This window comes from Olea europaea, chromosome 23 (genome assembly GCF_002742605.1).
Source record: "Olea europaea var. sylvestris chromosome 23, O_europaea_v1, whole genome shotgun sequence".
NCBI classification, from domain to species: Eukaryota; Viridiplantae; Streptophyta; class Magnoliopsida; order Lamiales; family Oleaceae; genus Olea; species Olea europaea.
This window is the reverse complement of record NC_036259.1, coordinates 4,075,102-4,098,585: the sequence shown is the minus strand read 5'-3', so window position 1 is coordinate 4,098,585 and position 23,484 is coordinate 4,075,102. Positions and strand designations below refer to the sequence as shown.

The window sequence follows — 23,484 nt, the reverse complement described above, 5'->3', positions numbered from 1 at the left end:
TTGCACAGTTTATCACATATAAATGGCGAGAAATAGGAAAATTTTTGAAGATCTTAGACTGCACATTGATAGCATAGTGAGATCAATCCAAACATGTGTATATAAAATCATTTTTTTTTTTTTTTTCTTTCCCCTTTTTTTTTTTTTTTTTTTTAAAAAAAAATTCCCAAATTATCCAATGAATATTTGACCCATGACCCATATTTTTAAATTCTGTCATTAATTTTGTTTATATAGCAAGATAGATTTTTATTTGTAGCAAGATACAGTCAGCCCCCATATATGAAAATCGCAGACTCAGACAAGGACCTAAATCGTCAATGAAGTCTCCTATCATGCACGTGCTTTTAGTTTTTGAATAAACTGTATTCATGTAAGACTTTGCTTTCACGAGTTTTAAATACATTTGATTTACCAGAATTACGTGCAACAAAAAACATCACAGTTTTACTGTTTTATTATTTCTTTTATTTTTTATTTTTTTTTTGATATTCAGGTATCCCAACTTATACTAGATTAAATCCTGAACCCCCAAAATCCTTGCCCCTAAAACCTTAGAAGGGGTAAATCGCAGGTTATACATCAATAGAATCATAGGTTCTCCCACCATCTGTACACTTCTGCGTACAAGAGATCCTCCTCCAAAGTAATTGCTCCATACCAAATAAATCTGGCTGCAGGCTCCCACCAAGATTCGAACCTCCACCCTACCGCTGGAAGCAAGACAAATATTGATTGATCCACCAGTTGATTCATATTTTCAATTTATCACTGACATTTAAAATGTCAAGTTTTGTTCATCAAACTTTGAAAAATATTGTACGCTACCCACTAACATAAATATTGAATATTGAAAAATGACGAGTTTACAATGAGTAATTTACAATATTTTTCAAAGTTCAGTGGTCAAAAATAGACATTTTAAATTTCAGTGAGTAATCGAAGACATGAACTTAAATTCAATGATCAAAACTCGACATTTTAAATTTCAGTGACCAATCAAAGACATAAATTTAAGTTCAGTAACCATTGGAACAAATAACTCAAATATATGTGAAAGGTTAGTAAAATTAAATTCAATGAAGCAATCGTGTCAAATACGTGTATTGACTGTTTGGTTGAAATAAATTTCTGATTTTAATTTCAATTAAAAATTAACAAATTTTATGGGATCTACAACTTTTTAATTACATATTTCATCAACTTTAATCAAAATTTACTAAAAATCTAATTTTAGTTCCCGCCAAAGAATGGCTGAATTAATTTTTTAGGTTATGAAATTAATCACTGTTGACATATTCTCCTTCTTTTGATAATCAGGAAAACTTAAATCTTAATATTGCTCAACAACAAATATCTATAATTTAAAATTCACACTAAAGAATTATATATCATTAAGGAGCAGTCCATTGATGAAAGGCCTGTGAAAATGATGCATAGTAGCGCGCAATAAGGAAAAGTGATAACACTTATAATGAAAAATATTCTAGTTCATGTTCATTCAATTATCAATGCAAGAAAATTAGGCATCGAAATTGGGAAATTTTTTTTTTTTCAGATAATACCGAGAATTTAAAGACATAATTGAGAATACTAAATTTTTTATTTCTTTAAATTCCATTTTTTTTTAGATCAAAATGATCTTATTAATACAATTAAATGGAATCCTACCATAAGCAAAAGCTTAATCAAAGAAAACAATCTAAAATTATCATAAATAATTAATGATTTTCATACGAAACTGCATCGTAATTTCTATTCAAAGTAGCTTTATAATTCTTTTTTAAATCCATTTGTTCACTGTACCTGTATTATTCCTACCAGAAAGAAGCTTGCCTTCCTTGACTAAAAGTTTAAAAATTAGGATAATGTCATTTGTATACCATTTACATGACATTACCACTGTTATGAAACTGAGTACTGAAAAAACCTTTTTATTTTTAAACTATACAATAAAACTTGATGTACACCAAGTATCATTATAAAAATTATCCATTCCTTACGAAAACATTTTATATAGTCGTCAAGAGTGACCACGTGACAAAAAAATATTGCCCATTAACTGAGTTTTTGCCTATATAAACAACCTGAGCTATATACTCTTCAGTTTCATCATAAACAGCTATTCTGCTTTTAAGATAATATTTTCTCATCTTTCTTATACTATTTACAAGAAGAGAATGGCCCCGACTCTTGTTGCAAATGCTACCAATGGCGAAAAGGAGATTGTTCGTCCAGTCGCCAATTTCTCTCCCAGTTTATGGGGTGAACAGTTCATCAATTTTGTTTTTGATGCTGAGGTATCGATCCCTATATATGTTTTAGATTTTTTATTTATTTATGTGTTTGTGGCTCTGTAATATAATGACTAATGCAAATCGTTTTAGTTTACGAAAAATTGAAGTCATTTATCAATTCGTATGGCACTCCAAATTTCCTCGAAGTTTTAACTTTTTCAGCATAAAACAAGATTTTTTCCTTTTTGATGCTGAGGTATCGATCCCTATATATGTTTTAGATTTTTTATTTATTTATGTGTTTGTGGCTCTGTAATATAATGACTAATGCAAATCGTTTTAGTTTACGAAAAATTGAAGTCATTTATCAATTCGTATGGCACTCCAAATTTCCTCGAAGTTTTAACTTTTTCAGCATAAAACAAGATTTTTTCCGTTTGCTTATAAAAGGTAGCTTTAAATGACACGTAATGAATCATCCTGGAAATTAATAGGAAAATACTGCATGGCTAGTGCCTTTAATTCAGTTCATCATTTTACTACTGATACCAAGTTATTGATCCTTCCCATCATTTTCTTCAATGGATTCAGTTAAGTCACGTCATCGATCTTGTTTTCTCATGTCTAGTTTTCATTAAGAAAAAAATATTTTTTCCCATTTGTAAGGATTTGAGTTCTAATTTGTGAAAGAATACATCAGATCGTTTTAACCGGGAATTTCAAACTGCAAACTCTTTAGTATGTATGTTAATAAAAGGATTGAAACAACATTTGCTTATAATACGTTGTCCTTGTGGAATCATGTAGTTAACAGAGAAATATGACAAGGAGATTGAAGGGCTTAAGAATGACGTGAAAAGCATGCTAACAGCTCCTGGAAAAGACATGGTGGAGACTATGAATTTGATCGAAACACTTGAGCGCTTGGGCATCTCATATCACTTTGCAAACGAGATTGAAGAACTACTAGATCATTTCTTTAATCTCAACTCAAACTATGCAGATGAAGCCTATGATTTATACACCGTTGCACTTCATTTTCGTTTATTTAGACAACATGGCCACCGTATATCTTGTGATGTCTTTAAAAAATTCATAGACGAGACTGGAAAATTCAAAGAGTCTATTAAGAGCGATGCAATAGGATTGTTGAGCTTATATGAAGCAGCATATTTAAGAGTGCATGGAGAAGATATACTAGAAGACGCTCTCGCTTTTACAACAGAAAACCTGAAATCCATGGCACCAAATCTAAGCTCTACCCTTGGGAAACAAGTAGCTCATTCCCTTGTTCAATGCATCCATTTTGGGAACCCAAGAATTGAGGCACGTAACTTTATCTCCATCTACCAAGAAGATGAGTCCAGGAATGAAATGCTTCTGAGGTTTGCCAAATTGGACTATAATTCATTGCAGATGTTGCATAAAAAGGAGCTCTATGAAGTATCAAGGTAATGTTCAATTGACAAGTTCATAAGATTAAAACCTCTAAGTATGTATGTGTGTGTGTACGTCAATTAATAACATGCTTCTTATATATATTGCAGGTGGTGGAAGGATTTGGACCTTGTTTCTAAGCTTCCATATGCTAGAGACCGAGTTGTAGAATGTTTTTTCTGGGCTATGGGAGTTTATCATGAACCTCAATATTCCATTGCTCGAATCATGCTCACCAAAACCATTGCAATGACGTCAATAATAGATGATACATATGACGCCTATGGTGTAGTTGAAGAACTTGAAATTTTTACGGATGCCATTCAAAAGTACATATTTCTTTTATTCCATGCATCACTAATAGTAAAAAATATTTTTTTTTTGTTATATTAATCAATTGTGTACTCGTGATTGCAATCATTCTAGGTGGGATATTAGTGAGATTCATCGGCTACCAGAGTATATCAAACCATTTTACAGTGCTCTTCTAAATCTTTATGAGCAATTTGATGAAGAACTATCGAAAGAAGGACGATCTTATGCCATCTACTATGCAAAAGAAGCGGTTAGTGTTACTTTTTAATATTACTCCTCGATTATGTTATTCCTATTTTTCTTGCTTTCTATTATCTTTCTTATACCTAAGTTTCCCTGGTTAACTCACACATGTCATAAAAAAATTGTTCAGCTAAAAGAACTTGTAAGGACATACTATGTAGAAGCCAAGTGGTTTATTGAAGGATACTTGCCACCATTTTCGGAGTACATGAGCAATGCCTTAATAACGTGCACTTATGTGTATCATACAACTACATCCTTATTGGGGATCAAATCCGTTACCAAGGAAGAGTTTGAGTGGCTAAGCAAAAAACCTAAAATGCTTGTTGCAAGCCTCATAATATGTCGGCTCGTTGACGATATAGCGACCTATGAGGTATGGAATACAAAAATTTTGTTGTAAGTAAACATCAATTCCACTAATAAATAACTTTATTTCCCTTATTTAAGAGTTTTCTCCACATTTTGTCTCATTAAAGGTTGAGAAGGGAAGGGGCCAAATTGCTACCGGCATTGAATCGTACATGAAGGAAAATGGTGTGACAAAAGAAGTGGCTGTTGATAAATTTTTTGAAATGGTTGCAAATGCATGGAAGGATATTAATGAAGAATGTTTCCGACCAAGTTCCTCTCCAAGAGAAATTTTGATGCGAATTCTAAATCTTGAACGCATTATAGATGTCACTTATAAAGGCAATGAAGATGGATATACACAACCACAAAAAGTTCTAAAGCCTCACATCATTGCTTTGTTTATTGATCCCATCGAGGTCTAAGTACTATTTGGGATCAGGTTGGACAAAAATGGATATCTTTAAATTTTAATTTGTTTTACTTTTATGTAAAATCGTTGAGTATGTTTGCAATAAAATTCTAATGTACTTCCTTTTCAAAGTCATTTATTCTTCGATATTATTGACATTCACGATCAAAATTAATGCAACGAACTGGATGCCTTCCCTTACCAGTGACAACAGAGAAACGAGGCAAAATTNATTATTGACATTCACGATCAAAATTAATGCAACGAACTGGATGCCTTCCCTTACCAGTGACAACAGAGAAACGAGGCAAAATTCAACGTTAACAGCGTCATGAGGTCTTCTCTAAATTCTGTAGAATACTTAATATATACTAACATATAGTCAAAAATCCTATTCAAGAGAGAAAATCAATACTAACCTACAGTCAAACAATCTTTTTCTAGTTCCCCTATGTTAGGTAGAGAAATAATCACATCAACAATTTTATTGTTAAATAATCTTGTTCAAGTTCTGTGGATTACTAATTAGCTTCGAGAAGAACTAGGGTTTAAGCTTGTTTAACTTTAATTATTTCAATAACTTACCCTTTTTAACTAGAGATCATATTATATTTTCTATAATTTTCAAGACTTTAGGTGCAGTTTTTACTTATATACCTACGACACATTTAGTCCCGTAGTTAAACCTGCAACCATTCACATTGCGTTATCTATTGTTGTAATTAAAGGTAGGGTCGCTCATATATTGGATGTTAATAATGCTTTCTTGCACGGAAAACTTAGCGAAGAAATTTATGACGTCTCAAAATAAGGCGTACTTTAGCATATAAAGCGTGAATGTAGCACAAAATGCCTCCAATTTTCTGGAAATGATGGTGCGTGAAATCAAAGGAAGCTCTTTATTTGCTGTTTGATACTGCTCCAGTTGCCAGAATCGAAAAACCAGCGTATAATATGATCCTACAACCTTTTATACCGTATCGTAAGCTCATAAAAAATTAGCTTCTTGATGCTTGTCTCTAGTACAAGTATTGCTATTTCTGAACGAATTCGCAATGACCTGAGCTATAGTGAGAGGGGCAGCAGCAGCTAAACCTAGGATGACAGTCTCGTGGTTTGGCTCTTTGCAGTTTAGTCTCAAAAGCAAAAAAGAAGAATGAAACAGTAATTTCATGTGTTATTGCTATTGAAACAGCAACGTCTCGCCTGGCTTTGAAACGATTCGGCTCCGAATTCTCCGATTCCAAGACACCAGCAATGACTTCCAAAGCTACAATAAAAACTGCATGGGAAGAAACTAATGTACAGTCCCAAAATTTTCTACATTTTCAAGATAATCGATTTGTACTCTACCTCCCACTTTATGTAGCTTTGTAGTAGATAAAATTATCGAGCAACGCAGAATTGCATAATCAATACTCTATATCACAATATTGAGATAGCGACCTCATTAAGCCCCTGTCAGGGCTCAATTGTGGGATTTTTGGGTCAAATCAACCGGGCCCATAGTTCGACGTGCATTCCCTTTCATGAATGGGATATTTTAAAAAAAGTCCAATTTTAGGGGTGTTAATTCAAAAATGTCCATTTTTTGAATTTAGTACTAAATTGTTCATTATGCCCTTAATGAAAAAATGAAGCAATTAATTTTTTTTCCAATTTTTCGTGAATTTCGAGAAGTAGTTTCCATAAGAAACTACATTAAAATGATGTTCTTGACATTTCAAATGTCGTTCTCAATATTTGAACCCCGTGTATATTTCAAAAGTACACATGTCAAATCATAACATTAAATATTCTCGATATTTCAAATGTTATTCTCGACATATTAGATGTTTAAAATGGCATTTCATTCCGAACATGACATTTCTCTACATTTGAAATATAATTCTCGACATTTCAGTATCAATGAAAAAAATAGAATTTATTGTGATTTGATGTGTGCATTTTTTAAATAAATGGGGCAGATCATGTGTCAAAATGTTATTGGTCAATAAAATTTTTAATTGTAAAAATGTCCAATTTGTCTTTGTGTNAAATAAATGGGGCAGATCATGTGTCAAAATGTTATTGGTCAATAAAATTTTTAATTGTAAAAATGTCCAATTTGTCTTTGTGTAGAATCATAAATTGTTAACAAGGGTATTTTGTTTAAATTATTTCAAAATGGACATTTTTGCAAGGATTTGCAATAACGGACATTTTTGCAAATGAATATGTGAAAGTAGATATTTCTAGTAATTTTCTCATTATGTGTACTTTGAATATGATTACGCCTCCATTTGGCCTCCATTTTTTAGAAATGATAATGGGTGGAATAGTGTTTTTTTTTTAAATAAGTGGTTGAAAAATAAGAAAAAATTTTCGATTTACATACAATATTATTTTATGGAAGATTGCGTAATTAAAAATAAGAGAAAAAAATGGAATGGAATGAAAATTAATGGGGGCCAAACGGGGGCACGTGTCCTCTCTTGTCCATTTCCTTTGACTATTCGACAATAAATAGAAATTGAGATTTTTGAATGGAGATCTGTTATTTGTATAGAAAATATGCTATCAGGATTTATACAGAAAATAATTAACAATTTTTTGTTGGACCAAAAAAATAAATAAATAAATAAAAGACAAACCAAACAGATGCAACAATGCTTCTGTGCAAGCACAGAAATTCTTTTGAATTTCCCAAGAGATAATGATGTTGCTTGTTTGTGGACCCACCTCTACATGTGAACAATGTTTGAAGTTGAATAAAAAATGGGCCATACATGCATCGAAGCTGTTAATTAATTAATTAATTAATTAATTATTATTTTGATTCTTCGGATATAATAACCATTTCAAACACTGATATAGTCATCTTAACGACGCCCACGTTATTATTCTTTTTTTCGTTTATTTATACACATATACTCATTGTTATCGTGTCAAATAATCTCACTAATGACTCCACTCATTTCGTAGTATTTCAAGTGCATTCATTTCAACATCAACTTCGTCGTGTTCGTCTAACGGCTCCATCTCTACAACGTCAAGATTTGTCTCCACTCTCGTAAATGCTTTGTCAAACACTCTTGCTCATTGAAAGAAGTTGTAAACGCCTATAGTTATTATTATAGCAGCATTCTGCACTCTAAAATTATAACTCGGCATATGATTAAGTATTTTCCATCGAGCTTTCCAAACACTGAATGCATGTTCGAAAGTTACGCCTACAATCTGTCTCCTCGTCATAGAATTACTAAAAATAGTATAATAAATCGGATCCCTTATATAGAGCCATGTACCCTGGTTGATGGGCGAACCCGAGTCGATCAGATAATATTTTCCTGCTGCTCGTTGTGGAAAATTAATATCAGGGCTCTGTATAGCACGAGGCAAGATGCGGGCATCATGAGTATTCCCCATTATACCAGCCAGCACAAATGTGAAAAAAAAAAGTTTAAAATCAAATGCTGATAGCACATTTTGAGTTGAAATTTTTTTTGTATCCAATAAAATTAACTCGTTGATCTCGTGGCAAAACGGCTCTCGCGTTCTATCAATCACACTTGTGCAATTCTAGAACACTGGATGCTTGTTCAAATTTGATCTGTGAAGATCGGCACCGTTATTATAGTTTGGATTTGGTCTAATTCTCCAATGAAATGACAAGGGCGTACAATATTACATGTGATTGATCGAAAGTCTAGAAGTAAAGTTGTATTTATTCACCATCGCTGAAGAAAATCTAACTACTATTTTTGTATGAATACAATGAAATATCAAAGTGAATCTCATATTTCCACAATGAAAATGACATTGCATAAATACTACTTCAAATCAAACTTATTGGACGGTGATAGTGCATGAACACTGATATTGGATGGCGTAGACAACAGCCTGCGATAATGAGCAAGATTGGGCATTATACGTTGAGCAAGATCATCGACCCCCTGGGGTTGCTCTACCTCTACGCGAGACCATCGACCCCCATGTGCTCTCTACCTCTACGCGTGGTCATCGACCTCCCATAGATGGTCTACCTCTACGCGTGGTCGTTGACCCCCGACAGGCGCTCTACCTCTACACGAAGCCATCGACCTCCCATAGGTTCTACCTCTACGCGAGGTCATCGACCCCCTATGTGAGCTCCACCTCTACGCGAGGTCATCAACCCCCACGGGCGCTCTAACTCTACGCGAGGCTATCGACTCCCCATGGGTGCTCTATCTCTGTGCGAGGGCATCGACCCCCACGGGCGCTCTACCTCTACGCGAGGTCATCGACCCCCCGTGGGAGCTCTACGTTCATATGAGGTTATCGATCGGCATGAAATTACCTACGTGGCCACCCCTAAACTAAGCCATAAAATCTCTGATAAATTGACAAGGTTCCATGGCGGTTATTTTTTTCGTTTATTTATACACATATACTCATTGTTATCGTGTCAAATAATCTCACTAATGACTCCACTCATTTCGTAGTATTTCAAGTGCATTCATTTCAACATCAACTTCGTCGTGTTCGTCTAACGGCTCCATCTCTACAACGTCAAGATTTGTCTCCACTCTCGTAAATGCTTTGTCAAACACTCTCGCTCATTGAAAGAAGTTGTAAACGCCCATAGTTATTATTATAGCAGCATTCTGCACTCTAAAATTATAACTCGGCATATGATTAAGTATTTTCCATCGAGCTTTCCAAACACTGAATGCATGTTCGAAAGTTACGCCTACAATCTGTCTCCTCGTCATAGAATTACTAAAAATAGTATAATAAATCGGATCCCTTATATAGAGCCATGTACCCTGGTTGATGGGCGAACCCGAGTCGATCAGATAATATTTTCCTGCTGCTCGTTGTGGAAAATTAATATCAGGGCTCTGTATAGCACGAGGCAAGATGCGGGCATCATGAGTATTCCCCATTATACCAGCCAGCACAAATGTGAAAAAAAAAAGTTTAAAATCAAATGCTGATAGCACATTTTGAGTTGAAATTTTTTTTGTATCCAATAAAATTAACTCGTTGATCTCGTGGCAAAACGGCTCTCGCGTTCTATCAATCACACTTGTGCAATTCTAGAACACTGGATGCTTGTTCAAATTTGATCTGTGAAGATCGGCACCGTTATTATAGTTTGGATTTGGTCTAATTAAACGAGCAGATATGTCTCTTCCCCAATTTTGTCTTCACGATCACAATCAGGCATCAACACACAATTGAAATCGAAATATGCTATAGTAAAATAATAATAATAATAATAATAATAATAATAAATTCCTAAGGACTGGGATATAATTTTCTTGGAAATAATGTTTTTAAACAGACAATTCTAAGAATGAAGAAGAGTGTTTACACGTTTGTTGCCCCGTGAAAAACTTTCTCCAATGAAATGACAAGGGCGTACAATATTACATGTGATTGATCGGAAGTCTAGAAGTAAAGTTGTATTTATTCACCATCGCTGAAGAAAATCTAACTACTATTTTTGTATGAATACAATGAAATATCAAAGTGAATCTCATATTTCCACAATGAAAATGACATTGCATAAATACTACTTCAAATCAAACTTATTGGACGGTGATAGTGCATGAACACTGATATTGGATGGCGTAGACAACAGCCTGCGATAATGAGCAAGATTGGGCATTATACGTTGAGCAAGATCATCGACCCCCTGGGGTTGCTCTACCTCTACGCGAGACCATCGACCCCCATGTGCTCTCTACCTCTACGCGTGGTCATCGACCTCCCATAGATGGTCTACCTCTACGCGTGGTCGTTGACCCCCGACAGGCGCTCTACCTCTACACGAAGCCATCGACCTCCCATAGGTTCTACCTCTACGCGAGGTCATCGACCCCCTATGTGAGCTCCACCTCTACGCGAGGTCATCAACCCCCACGGGCGCTCTAACTCTACGCGAGGCTATCGACTCCCCATGGGTGCTCTATCTCTGTGCGAGGGCATCGACCCCCACGGGCGCTCTACCTCTACGCGAGGTCATCGACCCCCCGTGGGAGCTCTACGTTCATATGAGGTTATCGATCGGCATGAAATTACCTACGTGGCCACCCCTAAACTAAGCCATAAAATCTCTGATAAATTGACAAGGTTCCATGGCGGTTATTTTTTTCGTTTATTTATACACATATACTCATTGTTATCGTGTCAAATAATCTCACTAATGACTCCACTCATTTCGTAGTATTTCAAGTGCATTCATTTCAACATCAACTTCGTCGTGTTCGTCTAACGGCTCCATCTCTACAACGTCAAGATTTGTCTCCACTCTCGTAAATGCTTTGTCAAACACTCTCGCTCATTGAAAGAAGTTGTAAACGCCCATAGTTATTATTATAGCAGCATTCTGCACTCTAAAATTATAACTCGGCATACGATTAAGTATTTTCCATCGAGCTTTCCAAACACTGAATGCATGTTCGAAAGTTACGCCTACAATCTGTCTCCTCGTCATAGAATTACTAAAAATAGTATAATAAATCGGATCCCTTATATAGAGCCATGTACCCTGGTTGATGGGCGAACCCGAGTCGATCAGATAATATTTTCCTGCTGCTCGTTGTGGAAAATTAATATCAGGGCTCTGTATAGCACGAGGCAAGATGCGGGCATCATGAGTATTCCCCATTATACCAGCCAGCACAAATGTGAAAAAAAAAAGTTTAAAATCAAATGCTGATAGCACATTTTGAGTTGAAATTTTTTTTGTATCCAATAAAATTAACTCGTTGATCTCGTGGCAAAACGGCTCTCGCGTTCTATCAATCACACTTGTGCAATTCTAGAACACTGGATGCTTGTTCAAATTTGATCTGTGAAGATCGGCACCGTTATTATAGTTTGGATTTGGTCTAATTAAACGAGCAGATATGTCTCTTCCCCAATTTTGTCTTCACGATCACAATCAGGCATCAACACACAATTGAAATCGAAATATGCTATAGTAAAATAATAATAATAATAATAATAATAATAATAATAATAATAATAATAATAATAATAATAATAATAATAATAATAATAATAATAATAATAATAATAATAATAATAATAATAATAATAATAATAATAATAATAATAATAATAATAATAATAATAATAATAATAATAATAATAATAATAATAATAATAATAATAATAATAATAATAATAATAATAATAATAATAATAATAATAATAATAATAATAATAAATTCCTAAGGACTGGGATATAATTTTCTTGGAAATAATGTTTTTAAACAGACAATTCTAAGAATGAAGAAGAGTGTTTACACGTTTGTTGCCCCGTGAAAAACTCTCCAATGAAATGACAAGGGCGTACAATATTACATGTGATTGATCGAAAGTCTAGAAGTAAAGTTGTATTTATTCACCATCGCTGAAGAAAATCTAACTACTATTTTTGTATGAATACAATGAAATATCAAAGTGAATCTCATATTTCCACAATGAAAATGACATTGCATAAATACTACTTCAAATCAAACTTATTGGACGGTGATAGTGCATGAACACTGATATTGGATGGCGTAGACAACAGCCTGCGATAATGAGCAAGATTGGGCATTATACGTTGAGCAAGATCATCGACCCCCTGGGGTTGCTCTACCTCTACGCGAGACCATCGACCCCCCATGTGCTCTCTACCTCTACGCGTGGTCATCGACCTCCCATAGATGGTCTACCTCTACGCGTGGTCGTTGACCCCCGACGGGCGCTCTACCTCTACACGAAGCCATCGACCTCCCATAGGCTCTACCTCTACGCGAGGTCATCGACCCCCTATGTGAGCTCCACCTCTACGCGAGGTCATCAACCCCCACAGGCGCTCTACCTCTACGCGAGGCTATCGACTCCCCATGGGTGCTCTATCTCTGTGCGAGGGCATCGACCCCCACGGGCGCTCTACCTCTACGCGAGGTCATCGACCCCCCGTGGGAGCTCTACGTTCATATGAGGTTATCGATCGGCATGGAATTACCTACGTGGCCACCCCTACACTAATCCATAAAATCTCTGATAAATTGACAAGTTTCCATGGCGGTTATCATTATCGTTGAAGAAAATCTAACTACTATTTTTGTATGCATGCAATGAAATATCGAAGTGAATCTCATATTTCTACAATGAAAATGACATTTCATAAATACTACTTCAAATCAAACTTACTGGACGGTGATAGTGCATGAACACTAATATTGGATGGCGTAGACAATTGCCTACGATAATGAGCAAGATTGGGCATTACACATTGAGCAAGATCGTCGACCCCCCGGGGGTGCTCTACCTCTACGTGAGACCATCGACCCTTCATCTACGCGAGGCCATCGACCCCCCACGGGCGCTCTACCGCTATGCAAGGCCATCGACCCCTATGAGCGCTCTACCTCTACGTGTGGTCGTCAATGCCCCGTGGGTGATCAACCTCTATGCGTGGTTGACGACCCCCGACAGGTGCTCTACCTCTACGCGAGGCCATCGACCTCCCATGGCACGCTCTGCTTCTACGCTAGACCATTGACCCCCTATGTGCGCTCTACCTCTACACGAGGCCATCGACCCCCACGGGCGCTCTATCTCTACGCAAGGGCATCGACTCCACATGGGTGCTCCATCTCTATGCGAGGGCATCGACCCCCACTGGCACTCTACCTCTAAGCGAGGCCATCGACCCCCGTGGGAGCTCTACGTTCATATGAGGTTATCGATGGGCATGGAGTTACCTACATAGACACCCGTACACTAAACCATACTATCTCTGATAAATTGACAAGGTTCCATGGCGGTTATCACAGATACAACCTCCAGGTGGGAAGTTAAAGACTCCCACTCAGAACGTAGGGATAGTCGGAAAGCTAACGTAGGACACGTGGCATCACGACCGCCCGGTATTCACCCGGCTTCCAGCTTCTATAAATACTCTTGAAGGTAATATAGGTGTGATTGCATATTTTTCAGCCATCTGAATTCCATCCTCATTTTTCTTACATATACTGATTATCACATCGAAGGTAAAACGGGAGAGAAAACTCCATCCTCACTTTTCAGGTCATACACGCCAGACGCTACCAGGTAGACAAGAAGGTATTATTCTACCACCATTTCATCGGCACCGTCTGTGGAAATTTCTTCCGCTGAATACAAAAGTTATGTCAAGAAGACGAACAAGAAGTGATACACGCTCAAGGGCAACTACGGCGAAGATGGAGTCAGAGTCAGTCGCACAGGGCTCCGACCCACCGCTGCCACCACAATATGTGACACAAAGCCAATTCAGTATCCTAGAAACCTAGATGGTGACGATGATGACCCTTTTGCATAATCAAATGTAGAGAGCCACCCTTCCATCGTCGCACTTGACGAAGGCCATGCTACCACCCCCGGGGACACACGTAAAAGCCCTACCTGTCATCCAATCGATGACGGCGGGCTCAGGGGCTCCGGTGATGATGGTTAGCAAACCTCATTGCCCGTGGTAGTTTTAGAACGAATGATTAAGGAGATCATGACGCGGAAGATAGATGATACATTACCTAAGAGAAAGGACAAGCATATGTAGATGGTTTTGGAAGAAGACTCCTACGCGCTTGAGATTATGGCGGTCCATCTACCCAAGGGCTTCAAGCAACCTATGATAGAAGCTTATGATGGGGTCACGAATCAGCTTGACCACCTCCAGACCTTCATTGATTTTATGAGGCTCTATGCAACACTGAATGTAGTGATGTGCTGGTCGTTCCCCCGACCCTCAAGAAGGAAGCTTGAGATTGGGTGGCAACATTAGTCCCCAATCTATTCGAACATTTGATGAACTTTCCAGGAGCTTTTTGGTCTACTTCCTCATTAGCAATAGGAAGAGGAAGACAACCATTGGCTTAATGCAGGTCGTTCAGGGGAAGGACGAGTCTCGACAAGAATACTTGGCCAGATTTAGCCGAACCATCCCCCTACAGGGCTTTGGATAGGCCACGATAATTTCAAAGGGGATTGTGGAGCTTCCAGTCATACTAGGCACATATCCAACCACTGTGGTGATTGTGGCGAGCTTCTTAGTTGTCAAAACCCCCATGGCCTACAATGCAATCTATGGTCAGCCACTACTGAGCGCAGCTGGGGCCATCCCCTCAACTTATCACCTAGTCATGAAATTCCCAACCAGCAGGAGGTCGAGTGCGTGCGAGGGGATCAACAAGCGTCCAAGAGATGTTATGTCGATAGTATATTAGCTATAGGAGCACCACCGGTCATGATGTTAGATGTCGAGCTTCCAAGAGGACGGATCCAACCACTTGACATGATTGAAAAGATCTTCGTATCAGAATGAAGAAAGTTCAGCATTGGGGTCCGGTTGGAATTTGACAAAAAAGGGAAGTTGGTGAAATGCCTGGTAGATAATCTGAACGTTTTCGCATAGAGCTCAGGCGACATTTATTGGGATCAGCCCAGCAATCGTACAACATTGCCTCGACGTACTACCAGGAGACAAACCACTAAAGTAGAAAAAATGGAACCTCGCCCCCAAAAGGCAAGAAGTAGTTAAAGTGCAGGTAGAAAAACTACTACAAGCTGATTTCATTTGGGAGATGCAGTACCCCGAATGGCTAGCCAACATCGTGCTAGTGAATGGAAAATGGTGTATGTGCGTGGATTACATCGGACTAAATAAGGCATGCCCAAAGGACTCATACACACTCCCTCGAATAGACCACGTGGTCGACGCCACATCAGGTCATAAAAGGCTCAGCTTCCTGGACACGTCCTCCGGATATCATCAGAACTCTATGGTCAAGTTCGACCAGGAAAAGACGTCATTTATCACGAATTTTGGGACCTACTGTTTCACGGCCATGCCATTCGGCCTAAAAAATGCGGGGGCAACTTACTAGAGAATAGTGAATAAGGTCTTCCGGGAATTGATCGGGAATATCATAGAGACCTACGTCGACAACATGGTGGTAAAAAGTGTCAGGGCCAGCAATCATGTAGTCTGTCTACAGAAAGTGTTTGACGTAGCTCGTCAGAATAACATGAAGTTCAATCCAGAGAAATGTGTTTTTGGTACAACAGGTGGAAAGTTCCTAGGCTTCATGATCACTCAGAGAGGTATTGAGGTGAACCTCGACAAAATACAGGCAATACTAAAAATGAAGAACCCCATTTGCAAGAAGGAGGTCCGACGACTGACAACAGATAAAGGCCCTTAACCGTTTTATGAGTCGGGTGGTAGATAAATGCTACCATTTTTTCAAAGCCATAGGGGGCTCTATTAATTTCAAGTGGACGCAAGAGTATAAAGAATCACTGCAATCCTTGAAGCAGTCACTATAGCAACCTCCAATTTTAACCAGTCCATGCCCTAGGAAGTACTGTATCTCTACCTAACGGTTTCGCCCCGAGCAATCAGCGTAGTACTAGTGAAAGAATTCTCAAAGATACAAAAACCAGTCTACTACGTAAGCTTAGTCCTCAAGGGTTCATAGATGAGATATAGCCTCGCCGAACAACTGGTGCTTGCATTGATTGTCATGATCCTACATCAACCAATGACATCCGGGAGGCTGTTGAAATAAGTGATCGAATTGAGCAAGTTTGACATCGAATTTAGGCCTAGGATGGCCGTCAAAGTGCAGGCTCTAGCGGATTTCATCGTCGAGCTCACTATTCCACCAGAATCACTAGAAGGGCAAAAAATGGGTTGGAAGACTTTTGTGGACGATTCCTCGAATGCAGAGGGATCAGGAGCAGGGATCATAATGATCTGATCGAACTCTGAAGAATTGGAATATTCACTATGCTTCGAGTTCCCCATTACCAATGACGATGCTAAGTATGAGGCAATGATCACAAACCTAGGTCTGGCGACTAGGCAGGGGGTGTCTTCAATAGAGGTTTACAGTGACTCGTAGCTAATAGTTGGACAAGTATTGGGGAGTTTAAAACAAAGGATGGAAAGATGGCGGCATATCTGATGAAAATAAGGGATTTGCAAAGGGAATTCACAAGTTTTAAGATGACTAAGGTCCTACAAAGAAATGATGAGCGGGAAGATGCATTGGCAAAGCTCGCATCGGCAAGCCCGAGAAATCTACCACGGGCAGCGAACATGTGAGTCCTACGACAACCCAACATTCAAGGCTGGGCCAAGATGAAGAACATTGAATATGAAGAAAACTAGATGGATCTACTAATCAAATATCTCACGGAGGATGAGGTACCATAAAATGCCTTCGAAGCAAAGAGGTTGAGGGTCCGAGCAGCATCATTTACCATCATCAATGGGCAGCTCTACAAGCGGGGCTTTATATTTCCATATCTGAACTGCTTATTCCACATAGGCATACGGTCGACATAGCCCATGCAGCTAGACGGAGAGCTTTAGAAGCCAAAAAATTGGTTAAAGTCCTTAACCGCTAAACCCCTTTCTCGATGGTCGACATAACTCACGCGGCTAGGCAGAGAGCCTTAGAAGCCAAAAAATTGATTAAAGCCCTTAACCGCTGGACCCTCTCCCGATGGTCAACATAACTTACGCGGCTAAGCAGAGAGCCTTAAAAGGCAATAAATTGGCTAAAGCCCTTAACCGCTAGACCCCTCTCTCGACTATCAATATAGCTTACGCGGTTAGGTGGAGAGCCTTAGAAGCCAAACAATTGGCTAAGGTCCTTAATCGCTAGACCCCTCTCCCAATGGTCAACATAGCACACGTGGCTAGGCAAAGAGCCTTAGAAGCTAAAAAATTGACTAAGGCCCTTAACCGTTAGACCCCTTTCCCGACGGTCAACATAGCCCACACGGTTAGGCGGAGAGCCTTAGAAGTCAAAAAATTGGCCAAGGCCCTTAACCGCTAGACCCCTTTCCTGACGGTCGACATAGCCCATGCGGCTAGATGAAGAGTCTTAAAAGCCAAAAAATTGGCTAGGGCCCTTAACCACTAGACCCCTCTCCCGATGGTCAACATAGCCCACGTGGTTAGGTGGAGAGCCTTAGAAGCCAAAAAATTAGCTAAGACCCTTAACTGCTAGACCTCTCTTTCGACGTTCGAAATAGCCCACGCGGCTAGACGGAAAGCCTTAGAAGCAAAAAAAATGACTAAGGCCCTTAACCACCAGACACCACACCTGACGGTCGACACAACGCAAGCGGGAAGACAGAAAGCCTTCGACGACAAAAAAATAAAAAATAAAATAAAATAAAATTTTTCGAGAAAATAAAGATCCTACCCCTTACCAAAAAACATCGACAAGGGGTAGGGGCTAGTGATATTAGATGGCGCAGACTACCGCCTGCGATAATGAGCAATGTTGGGTATTACACGCTGACACAAGACCGTCGACCCCTCGGGGACGCTCTACCTCTACGCGAGACCATCGACCCTTCATGGGCGCTCTACTTCTACACGAGGCCATCGACCCCCCATGGGTGTTTTACTTCTACGCGTGGCTTTCGACCTCCCATGGGCGCTTTACCTCTATGCGAGGCCATTGACCCCTTTCCATGAGCGCTCTACCTTTACGCGTGGCCATCGACCATCATGAGCGCTCTACCTCTACGTGTAGCCGTCGACCCCCGGTGGGCAATCTACCTCTACACGTGGTCGTCGACCCCCCACGGGCGCTCTACCTCTATGCGAGAACATCGACCTCCCACGGGCGCTCTACCTCCATGCGAGGCCATCGACCCCCCATGTACACTCCACCTCTACGATAGGCCATCGACCCCCCACAGGCGCTCTACCTCTACGCGAGGCCATCGACCTCGTATGGGTGCTCCACCTTTACGCGAGGGCATCGACCCCCACGGGCGTTCTACCTCTACGCGAGACCATCGACCTCTCGGTGAGAACTCTACCTTCATATGAGGTTATCGACCGGTATGGAATTACCTACGTGGCCACCCCTACACTGAGCCATAAAATCTCTGATAAATTGACAAGGTTTCATGTTGGTTATTACAAACACAATCTCCGGGTAGGAAGTTAAAGACCCCCACTCAGAACTTGGGAATAGTGAGAAAGCCAACACATGACACGTGGCACCATGACCACCCGGTACTCACCCGGCTTCCAACGTCTATAAATACTCCTGAAGGTTACACAGGTATAAGATAGCATATTTTTCAGCCATCTGAATTCCGTCCTCATTTTTCTTAACACATATACTGATTATTACGCCGAAGGTAAAACGGGGTTCAAGTTATACACGCCAGACGCCACTAGGTAGACAAGAAGGTATTATTCCACCACCATTTCAAACACTATACCACATACAAATAAAAATTGAAAATAAAATCATCAAAAGGTTTTCACGTCGAACGGCTCTCATGGAAAAAGTTTTTGGGATCACACTTACTTATCAATATGCTCGAATTTTTCGCTTGATTTTCTATACTCCTACTAGTTCCACTCCATCCACTCGAATTTTTTGTTTGCATCATCCTACATTTCTAATATCTTCCTATTACTCTTTAGGATCAAGAACATGCACGTCCAAAATTACAAATCAGTTTTCTTTACTAATCAATTCGTCCCCAACAACTCCTTCAAGCATATCTTCGCTTTCAAGATAGCTGATCCAATGAAGTTGTCGAGTTTGGACGCATCCTTTTCACCTGTAGTGATCGCGCGATCAATTGAGTACTTTAATTCGCATGCCAATATTTTCGTCTTCTTTTCTTTTTCTTCTTGCTCGCCGACTTATGTTTGTCTCCACTGCACGAGGTCGGAAACATCCATGCTAGATGTTGATTTCTTTGTTTTCTCAACCTCCTTACTTGAGTCGTTGCTCTCCTCATCGATTGGTATCTCATCACGATAATTTCGTATCCGCTGTCTTTGAACATGGAGAAGCCAGTTCTACATAAATTTGTTAGTGTGATTGCGTACTTCTCGTTGTCAGACACATCCCTGAACAGAGCTTTATAACTGTATACCTATCTGCAGTCTTCTCCTTTGAAATCTTTATAATCTTTGTTCTCTTGTGCCAAATGACAAAAAAAAAGTGTTGACAATTTTTACAAAAAGACTCAAATCCATTTAAGCTTTGCAAATAGCGACCGCTGAAGATGAATATGGATATCAGCAATAAGGTTTGGGTGACCCCAACTCAAACTAATTTGCTAACAGTGAGATACATACACATTCTGGAAAATTATGAATTTTTTTACAACGCTTCTCTGTTATGTTTTCTAATATGAATGACAATTTAACTCCTTAAATGAAATCGCTAAACATGAACAAGCAATGTGTAGGGATGGTAATGGGTCGAGCTGGTGGCTTGTGGCTCGTTGCTTGGGGGCAAGCTCAGCTCGGCCCACAAGCTCGCAAGCCCAGCCGAGTCGAGCCCGCGAGTCGCTCGCAAGCTCGTAATTTTATTTATTTATTTTGTAAATTTGCACATTTTTTACGGTTTGTGGGCTCGTGAACTTTGGCTCTTGGGCACACGTCCCACGAGCCACTTGCGGGCTCGGCCCGGACTCGGGCTCGGGCTCGTCATTTGATGAGCCCGATCTGCCCACCAGCCGCTTAACCCATTTGACATCCCTAGCAATGTGTGAACCAATCTGAGGTGGAATTCAACGGCCTCATAATATTCATACATAACATTTTTCTCAATTATCAACAATGGAATTGCGAGTTTCACTAAGCTATTTTGAATATGAAGAAGCTCAATTCACAACCAATGTGATATGAAAATGTTCTAATCAATAGGAAAAAGAATCTGATAGCAGTATTGCCTTGAATCAGTAACAAACTCACCGAGAAGATTCAGAGAAGGCTAGGAGATTAGAAATGTGCATTAGACTAGAATTACATTACATACATACAAATTACTATTCATGTACTATAAAATCACAGTAAAAACGAACTACACTGCCATGAAAATCAATGTGAAATACACAGGTTCGAACGGCAATTATCACAGCTCGAATCGACGTTGGCAGTTGGAAAACAATCTCCCTGAAGAAGTAAAATAGAAAAGTTGTTCATGAAGCAGGGTTCTTCATCTTTCGAACCCACCACTCCTCTGAAACAACAATTCTACCCGTTGTCGGGTTGTATTCAACACCAGTGCAATGAAGCAATTCCTCCGGTCTTTTATGTTTAAGCCGAAGAGCATCCCAAAGATTTTTGAGCTGCTGCTTGTTCCAATTGTGGTCGGAGTTGGAGTTGAACAAGTAAATGAGTCTATCTCAATCGTGTTTCAATAAGTACCTCCCATTTCGGTGTCCTACTATGAAGATTTCGTAGGCAGCAAGGAATGGTGCATAAGGATGATAAAGACTTAATAATATTAGACAAAATTAATTGGAAAAAAAATTATTATAATTTTCTTCTTTCTTGTATAACTGTGCAAGGTTATCAATTATGCCATTGTCGTTCATCAAGTGATGTAGAATGTTCGACATTTGAAAGTAATAAGAAAGAAAAATATAAAATATTATATATTTTATTACCTAGCTTTAATCTTTGAGTTTCAAATCGTGACTTTAGTGCTTTATACACATGACGGATCCAAGATATCTATAAAATTATTCTTTATGTACTTCCATGGAGTTTTTTTCCCAATACATATTTCATCTTTTAGTTGGTTTCTCGTGTCAATGAAAATGAAGCATAACACTGCAAGAACTTGTGAAATTTTTATACTTCTTTCCTCTTCCATTAAAATCTAGTACGGATTAATTTCCAATGGTTGTTACAAAATTTTTAGAGAAAAAAAAAATTTATATAGGACTAAAATATTTAAATTATAAATAGAAATGTGAAAATTATTGACACGTTTTGCAGTCTACACTTCAAACCACTAGACAAGAATTATGTAAATATGAAATTAATATCTTTTTACTTCATACAATATTGCACTAATAGGTCATAAATGTTCAAACCACTTTGAACCCAAAAAATAAGAAAAAAGAAAAAAGGTTTTTAATAGAGAATTTATTACATTATTGACTTAATTATATCATTTTAAGGTTATATTTTTATTATATAATTGATGTAGCCAATATTTTATTTAGCTAAACTTGTTGATAAAAATTTAAATCAAAGTGAACAATAACTATTAATCATACAGTTATTTCATCTATTTTTATCAAAATATATTAAAATTAATTTTCGAAAAAATCAAATGGGGACTCAAAAAATACCTTTGCATGTTTTAGACTACTTTTTACTTTTGGCAGAAAAGACGCCACTTCTTCTGCATCCATACTTAGCTGGTTTATACCCTTCTTTCCTTGTACCCCACGAATGGAATCTCTCAGAACGAAAATGAAATAAAAATAAAATAAAAGACACGAAAAGCAAATTAAGTTACCTCCATTGGCAAGAAAAACTTTCCCAGCATCACTGTAATCTTATCTCTCGCAAATATTGTTTATTTAATGCTACATTTCATGTACATAAGCACACTGTTATCATCTCCACATTACTCATTTTCTCCCAAAAACAAAGAGATAGATTTGAAAAATGGTGAAAAAGATTGTCATTTTCGCTTGTCTGCTAATAATAGCATTGGATATAACTGCTGGAATACTTGGGATCAAAGCTGAAGCAGCTCAAAACCAGGTGAGTTAAAATCTTGTCATTTGTAACATTCAATCATGTTCAATATTACTTATGTAACATGAAATTTACGGTATGTTTCCAATAGGAAAAGCATTTGAGACTATGGATATTCGAGTGTAAAGAGCCAAGCCATGATGCTTTTGTCCTAGGCGTAGCTGCTGCTACGCTTCTGTGTATAGCTCACGTTCTTACAAATTTGATTGGAGGGTGCAATATATGTAGTCAAGAGGAGCTTTCAAAAGCACCTCCTAGCAAGCAATTGTCAGTGGCAAGCCTTGTGTTTACCTGGTATGCACGTAAAATATGTTTGGCTTATTGTTTCTAGATGTTTATAATCACCTTGCTTAAAAAGGGTCAAACATTTCGTAGGATCCTTAAATACTATCCACTTATGTACCACTCATTCACCCATGTTTATAAATGCTCCACCAAATAAAATATTTACCTTATGTTTCAACAATGCATCACTATTCCCATACAATTTTTTTATCCATCTCAAACTCATAATATTCAAGTCTCGCTTTACATGTCTAAGTTGCTAGCTTCGGGCCACATTATTGGTGTTGCATTCATCGTGCGTTTAGACTTGAGATTACTTTCTAGTCTTAATGACAGAAAAAAGGATTGATCAAATTCTATTGAGTCTGACTCATTGTGATCATCTATCAAAGGAGCTAATAATATATGGATGTGTAGGATCATACTGGCTGTTGGCTTGGGGATGCTGGTGATTGGAACAATATCAAACAACAAATCAAGAGCTTCCTGTGGTTTCACACACCATCATTTCTTATCCATTGGAGGGATTTTGTGCTTTGTTCATGCTCTATTTTCTGTTGCTTATTGTGCAACCTCAAATGCTATATGGGCAAAATGAATCCGTGGATGTCACTCTCTGCAGCTTAGCCGCT

The 23,484-nt window shown here is 38.5% G+C and overlaps 2 protein-coding genes and 1 long non-coding RNA gene across 3 annotated transcripts; 2 read left to right on the top strand and 1 right to left on the bottom strand.

Moving 5' to 3' along the window:
- Positions 1-2,107: 2,107 nt before the first annotated feature.
- LOC111372150 (vetispiradiene synthase 2-like) lies at positions 2,108-5,130 on the top strand. The gene is made up of 6 exons (XM_022994346.1): positions 2,108-2,300; positions 3,045-3,688; positions 3,785-4,003; positions 4,101-4,239; positions 4,363-4,608; positions 4,712-5,130. Exons 1-6 carry the CDS (start codon positions 2,181-2,183, stop codon positions 5,006-5,008), a joined length of 1,665 nt encoding a protein of 554 aa, XP_022850114.1. The 5' UTR covers positions 2,108-2,180; the 3' UTR covers positions 5,009-5,130.
- Positions 5,131-20,778: 15,648 nt separating this feature from the next.
- LOC111372149 lies at positions 20,779-22,261 on the bottom strand. Its single transcript, XR_002698694.1, has 2 exons — positions 22,153-22,261; positions 20,779-21,236 (listed from the first exon to the last, which is right to left on the bottom strand). It is a non-coding gene; the product is annotated as an uncharacterized LOC111372149 (long non-coding RNA).
- On the top strand, positions 22,165-23,482 carry LOC111372148. The gene is made up of 3 exons (XM_022994345.1): positions 22,165-22,573; positions 22,659-22,861; positions 23,270-23,482. Exons 1-3 carry the CDS (start codon positions 22,475-22,477, stop codon positions 23,448-23,450), a joined length of 483 nt encoding a protein of 160 aa, XP_022850113.1. The 5' UTR covers positions 22,165-22,474; the 3' UTR covers positions 23,451-23,482.
- Positions 23,483-23,484: the final 2 nt, after the last annotated feature.